General features: G+C 50.0%; 1 protein-coding gene across 1 annotated transcript; it reads right to left on the reverse strand.

The window, feature by feature from the left end:
• Positions 1-406: 406 nt before the first annotated feature.
• On the reverse strand, positions 407-5,255 carry LOC117644290 (basic proline-rich protein-like). The gene is made up of 5 exons (XM_034383621.1): positions 3,150-5,255; positions 2,534-2,650; positions 1,156-1,198; positions 894-1,073; positions 407-618 (listed from the first exon to the last, which is right to left on the reverse strand). Exons 1-5 carry the CDS (start codon positions 5,253-5,255, stop codon positions 407-409), a joined length of 2,658 nt encoding a protein of 885 aa, XP_034239512.1.
• Positions 5,256-6,156: the final 901 nt, after the last annotated feature.

Genomic DNA, 6,156 nt, shown 5'->3' on the forward strand with positions numbered 1-6,156 from the left:
AGCTCTCTTTAGAACAATAAATCGTGCCTGAAATTGTCTATTTGTAAGGAAGGCGAACAACTTGAGAGCTAATTTTAAAAAGGGAAAAGACTAGTTCCTGTTCTTGTCTAATTATGAGAAGATTGAACTAATAATAATAGTTGTGCAAACTGATTTCCAATTTATTATCCTCATGGTTTGAAGTTTTTTCTTTGTGTTAAGATTTTACTTTATTTAGCTCGTCAAGTGAATTCATTTGTGTGGTGTATATTAATTTAAAGGAATAATCTGTTGAGAATCTAGCTGCGCCAACCTTTCTGTCAAAGTTGACATTGGACATAGTGTGGGTGGATGGACCATGAATATCAAGAAGAGATTTTTCAAAACCTTGATTTAATCAGTCATAAAAATAAAATAAAATAGAAAACTAATCAGAATTTGAATCCGAATCTAAGGATTGAATAAACTTCTCCCCTTCCTCAGAGAACAGGGGGGGCATCTGCTGGAAGCCATTGGGTAAGATGACCCCTGCTTCTTTCAAAGCTTGAACCTCTTCATCGATATATGTTTGAGAGCACCTGCGGTACCCGCTGGCCAAATTTTTGGATACTCTGCCACTGGCCTCATCCCATTCATGAGCTGTGAATCAATCGTCATCTTCAGAAAAATCGTCTGAATAAATCAAAATTGAAGTAATTAAAATATTTGAGATGTACCATCATTTAAAAAAAGTCTTTTCAAAGCCTCAAATTGCAACTTATCAGAAAAGTTATTTGTAAAGTCAAATTATACGATAATAAAAAAAATGGCAACTTCAATGAGACTGTTAACGATAAAGATATCTTTTATCTTGTCTGTCACTTCTGGAACACTTTGAGGAATTGGTTGCAAATTCTTACTGAGTTTACTCTTACCTTTTGGCAGAGATGCTTTAGTAGAGGGTTTGGTGGAGTTATGTCTCAGCCTTTTCTTTAAGGGCCCTTCTTGTGGTTTAGTTTGCCCAAAAGTTTTTTCAGCCTCCTCTCGAAGCTTATTTAAAGTCCTTTCCTGAACCCCTCGCCCCTTCTTTGGTTTCGTTTTCACAGGCTCTTTTGCTGTAAAGTATAAATAGTTTCATTCATGTAATCACATAAAATTTAGTAATTAGAATTGACCAGCAGAAGAGCAAGTACATACCACAATTTTGCTTGCTGCCATTTGCCGATTTCACATCGCTAGGCTGGAAATACATAGTTAGCATTAATATCCCTGAATATTAACGTACTCAAACCTATTCAAGGTTAGTGTTAAGTGAAAATCTTACTTATTAGAATATTTGTACCAGCAGTTTTATTTTTTGGTCTGAAGTTGCTCCCTGTAAGATGAAATTTAACCCACAGTTACGACTCCCAACTCCCAAAAGTTTCAGAGTTGTGGAGGTTTACGAAACAAATTTAGTCGTTTACCCCAATTTCTCCTCACGAATACTAAAAGAGTTTCCAGCCTTCAGCTCCTGGCAAATCAATCTTAAAGGACACATGAAAAAGATAGCATAAGGATTTTTCAATGTGTCAATTTGTTTTTTTACCATAAGAGATTTATTATGTTTCAATTTTCGATTCGACAAAAATCTTAATTATAAGCAGTGTTTTACTGATGCTTTATTGCATTTAAAAAAAATGCAGAGATATTATAAAAAGCCTATGCTACACTGCAAACCTAACTGTCTACTAAGTACACACTTACAAATGCATGCTTGCAAGTACACACTTACAAACGCATGCTTGGCCAAGTACACACTTACAAATGCATGCTTGCAAGCACACACTTACAAACGCATGCTTGACGCATAGAGTTATACGGCGTCAAGCATGCGTTTGTAAGTGTGTACTTGCAAGCATGCGTTTGTAAGTGTGTACTTGGCCAAGCATGCGTTTGTAAGTGTGTACTTGCAAGCATGCATTTGTAAGTGTGTACTTAGTAGACAGTTAGGTTTGTAGTGTATCTTTTTTATATCTTATTTGGGATCAATTTGCCAGGAGCTTAAGGCTGAAAAGTTTCTTGGTATTTGTTAGGAGACTTTGGGGGAAACGACTAGATTTGTTATGTAAACCTCAATAACTCAAAAACTGATTAGAGTTGGGGGCCTTTTCTCGGGGTTTAAGTTCATGTTATAGTGAGCAACTTTCCACCAAAAAACAAAAGTGCTGCCACTATTATCTTAGAGAATCATTCTTCACATTTTTTTCACTTTTCAGTTTTCAAAGTTATCAAATAGTTCTACATCATTTAAAAACAGTCCTTTTCATTGCTGTCTTTGCTGGTAGGAAGATTTATATAAACGTCACCAAATCTTGAAATGTATTTGGAGTAGGGGACCCTTAACGCTAGGCATAGGTTTACTAGTAGTTAGTATACTAAAATACGCAGCGAAACTCCTACTCCTGATAAGAATCTTTGCTTTGTTTATCAGTGGTTAAACTTTACAATGACCTCTACACCAACCATCCTGGATTAGTCACTACAACATGGTGAAGTGTAGCATGACATTTCACCTAAACATGAAAATAATTACCTTGCTAATTCCTGGGAGATAAATTCCACCTTTGGAGCTGTCCCCAATGACGAGTCTAGTTGGTTTATCATCATCCTTGACAGGATCGTCCTCCTCTTCCTCCTCTTCTAATGCATCCTAGTAACATAAAGACACATAATTAACCCTATGGCAAAACGTAACCTTTTTACTGGCACCTTCAGAGACTAGCCGCTATACAAGCCAGCCACCAAAGAAATTACCCAACATCTTAAAATTCACATTCACCAAAGAGCGCAAAGTCTTGTAAAATTTATATACTATCTAGAATTTCAGGTCTAGTGTATAGCAATTGCAACAATACAGTTACAATTCAAAACATTAAAATTCAAATGTATCTAAGAGAAAAAAATCTCAATGCGGGTGACAAAAGGGAGCTGAGGTGCTTGTTTTTGCTTCATTCCGAATTTAAAATTATACCCTCTGCTTACGCCATTTTAAGGAAATGTTTTTTCTTCACATACATTTCAAGCATAATGTCTTCAAGTGAAACAAATATATTATACTCTGATACTAATATTAAGACATTAAGTTGAAATGATAAAAAAATGTGGAATGTCTTTATCAAGGCATGAGTTCTTCTTTAAGGAGTACTTACTGTATTGTAATCTGCCACAGGAAGACTGCTCACAGAAGGGGTAGGCGACGGGTTTGTTGGACCCCCGGCCTCAGACACCTGCTGCCAGCTGGAGCGGGGCTCGGCCGCCGAGGAAGGGCGTTGGTCCTGGTTCCAGCGCGGTGCATCTGCACCTGGTTGGGCTGCAGCTGGCGACTGCTGCCAGCTGGGACGGGCCTCGGCCGCCGAGGACAGGCGCAGTCCATCTGCACCTGGTGGAGCTGCAAATGGTGGCTGCTGCCAGTATGAGCGGTACTCGGCATCTGAGGCCGGGCGTGAGTCCGAGTTCCAGCGCGGTGCATCTGCACCTTGTGGGGCCGGAGCTGCCGCAGCTGGCAGTTGCTGCCAGTAGTGGCGGGCCTCGGCATCTGGGGCCTGGCGTGCATCCTGGTTCCAGCGCGGTGCATCACCACCTGACGGGTCCCCAGCGGCTGCAGTTGGTGGCTGCTGCCAGCTGGAGCGAGGCTCGGCCGCCGAGGATGAGCGTGGATCCTGGATCCAGCGCGGTGCATCTGCCCCTGGTGGGGCTGCAGCTGCCGCAGATGGCGGCTGCTGCAAGTAGTGGCAGGGCTCGGCATCCGAGGCCAGGTTCCAACGCGGGGCATCAGCACATGGTGGAGCCGCAGCAGCTGCAGCTGGTGGCTGCTGCCAGCGAGAGCGGGGCTCGGCGTCCGAGGCCGGGTGCGGATCCGGGTGCCAGCGCGGTCCATCTGCAGCTGGTGGGGCCGCAGCTGGTGGCTGCTGCCAGCTAGAGCGGGGCTCGGCCGCAGATGATGGGCGTGTATCCTGGTTCCAGCGCGGCCCATCTGCAGCTGGTGGGGCCGCAGCTGGCGGCTGCTGCCAGCTAGAGCGGGGCTCGGCCGCAGATGATGGGCGTTGATCTTTGTTCCAGAGCGGTCCATACGCTCCTGGTGGGGCCGCAGCTGGTGGGGCCGCAGCTGGCGGCTGCTGCCAGCGGGGCTCGGCCGCAGATGGTGGGCGTTGATCCTGGTTCCAGCGTGGTCCATCTGCAGCTGGTGGGGCCGCAGCTGGTGGGGCCGCAGCTGGTGGGGCCGCAGCTGGTGGGGCCGCAGCTGGTGGGGCCGCAGCTGGTGGGGCCGCAGCTGGTGGGGCCGCAGCTGGTGGCTGCTGCCAGCGGGGCTCAGCCGCAGATGGTGGGCGTTGATCCTGGTTCCAGCGCGGTCCATCTGCAGCTGGTGGGGCCGCAGCTGGCGGCTGCTGCCAGCGGGGCTCAGCCGCAGATGGTGGGCGTTGATCCTGGTTCCAGCGCGGTCCATCTGCAGCTGGTGGGGCCGCAGCTGGCGGCTGCTGCTGCCAGCTAGAGCGGGGCTCGGCCGCAGATGATGGGCGTTGATCCTGGTTCCAGAGCGGTCCATATGCTCCTGGTGGGGCCGCAGCTGGCGGCTGCTGCCAGCTAGAGCGGGGCTCGGCCACAGATGATGGGCGTTGATCCTGGTTCCAGCGCGGTCCATCTGCAGCTGGTGGGGCCGCAGCTGGCGGCTGCTGCCAGCTAGAGCGGGGCTCGGCCACAGATGATGGGCGTTGATCCTGGTTCCAGCGCGGCCCATCTGCACATGGGGCTGCAGCTGGCGGCTGCTGCCAGCTAGAGCGGGGCTCGGCCGCAGATGATGGGCGTTGATCCTGGTTCCAGAGCGGTCCATATGCTCCTGGTGGGGCCGCAGCTGGCGGCTGCTGCCAGCTAGAGCGGGGGTCGGCCGCAGATGATGGGCGTGGATCCTGGTTCCAGAGCGGTGCATGTGCACCTGGTGGTCCCGCAGGTGCCGCAGCTGGTGGTTGCTGCCAGTAGGGGCGGGGGTCGGCATCCGAGGCCGGGCGTGGGTCCGGGTTCCAGCGCGGGGCCCCAGCGGCTGCAGTTGGTGGCTGCTGCCAGCTGGAGCGAGGCTCAGCCGCCGAGGATGGGCGTGGATCTTGGTTCCAGCGCGGTGCATCTGCCCCTTGGGGGGCTGCAGCAGGTGGCTGCTGCCAGTAGGAGCGGGGCTCGGCCTCAGCTGGGGGCTGTCGCCAGGAAATGGGCTCGGCCTCAGCAGGGGATGGGTGATAATAAGTTGGCCTCCATTTCCATTCCATTCCGTCCCAGAACCACTGGGGCTGTCCTGGAGCCGGGGTCGTACTCCTCTTCTTTCGTGGCATGCTGTTTTTAAAACGGAGAAAATGGCAAGAATTAAGAACAATTTGGAACAACCCCCGGGGGTGGGGAAAGTTAGGCCCATCTGGATTTTGGTTCAAAGGGGTGGAAAAGACAGCGGCAAATGTTGAGAAACGATTGACGGGGAACAGTCCACCCCAGACTAACGCCCAAACCCGAGTTTAACATCGCGCACGCAGCAGCACCGTCAAAAACCACCCCCACCCCCTGTGTGCACTTAGGCCCCACCGACGTGGTCCTGGCGTGCGGCACTGATGCATCACGGCAGAGGAGGTCTGCAAGCATTACATCCAGTCCATCCCGCAGCGTCGCAGCCCTCGGGAACGCCTCAGGGGCCCCACAATGATGAGGGTTGAAAATTCAACCCTCCAGTTCGGAAGGATGCACAGGGTGAACTCGTGGGCGTAAAATTTGGTTTCAGAGTGGCAAAGTGACGCATGACCTTCCACTCAGTGGTTGCAAAGGCCCACACCTGCGACGCGTGCCGTAAGGGTTCAAGACGGCCGTCGCGCAACACCCAATCTGTCCTCACCGTCTCGGGCAGATCCATCCCGCGCCGTGGAGGTAGGCAACCCATCCGGCACCGTTCCGCCCGTTACGTGCAAATTCCATTTGTTTTGTTGTGCAATGGAAAAGTTTAACATTAATCAAGTTCGGACCACAATTTAATGCGTAAAGACTCTCTTTTCCATCGCAAACAAAGGAATAAACTTCGAAATTGACGGATAGGTTGCCTACCTACAGCCGAGTGTCCCACGGCACGCGAGCGGCAGCCGAGTGTCCCGCCACACTCGAATATGGCGGCAGCCGAGTGTCCCGCGA

The sequence above is a fragment of the Thrips palmi genome, unplaced genomic scaffold, assembly GCF_012932325.1.
Source record: "Thrips palmi isolate BJ-2018 unplaced genomic scaffold, TpBJ-2018v1 HiC_scaffold_18, whole genome shotgun sequence".
NCBI lineage: Eukaryota > Metazoa > Arthropoda > Insecta > Thysanoptera > Thripidae > Thrips > Thrips palmi.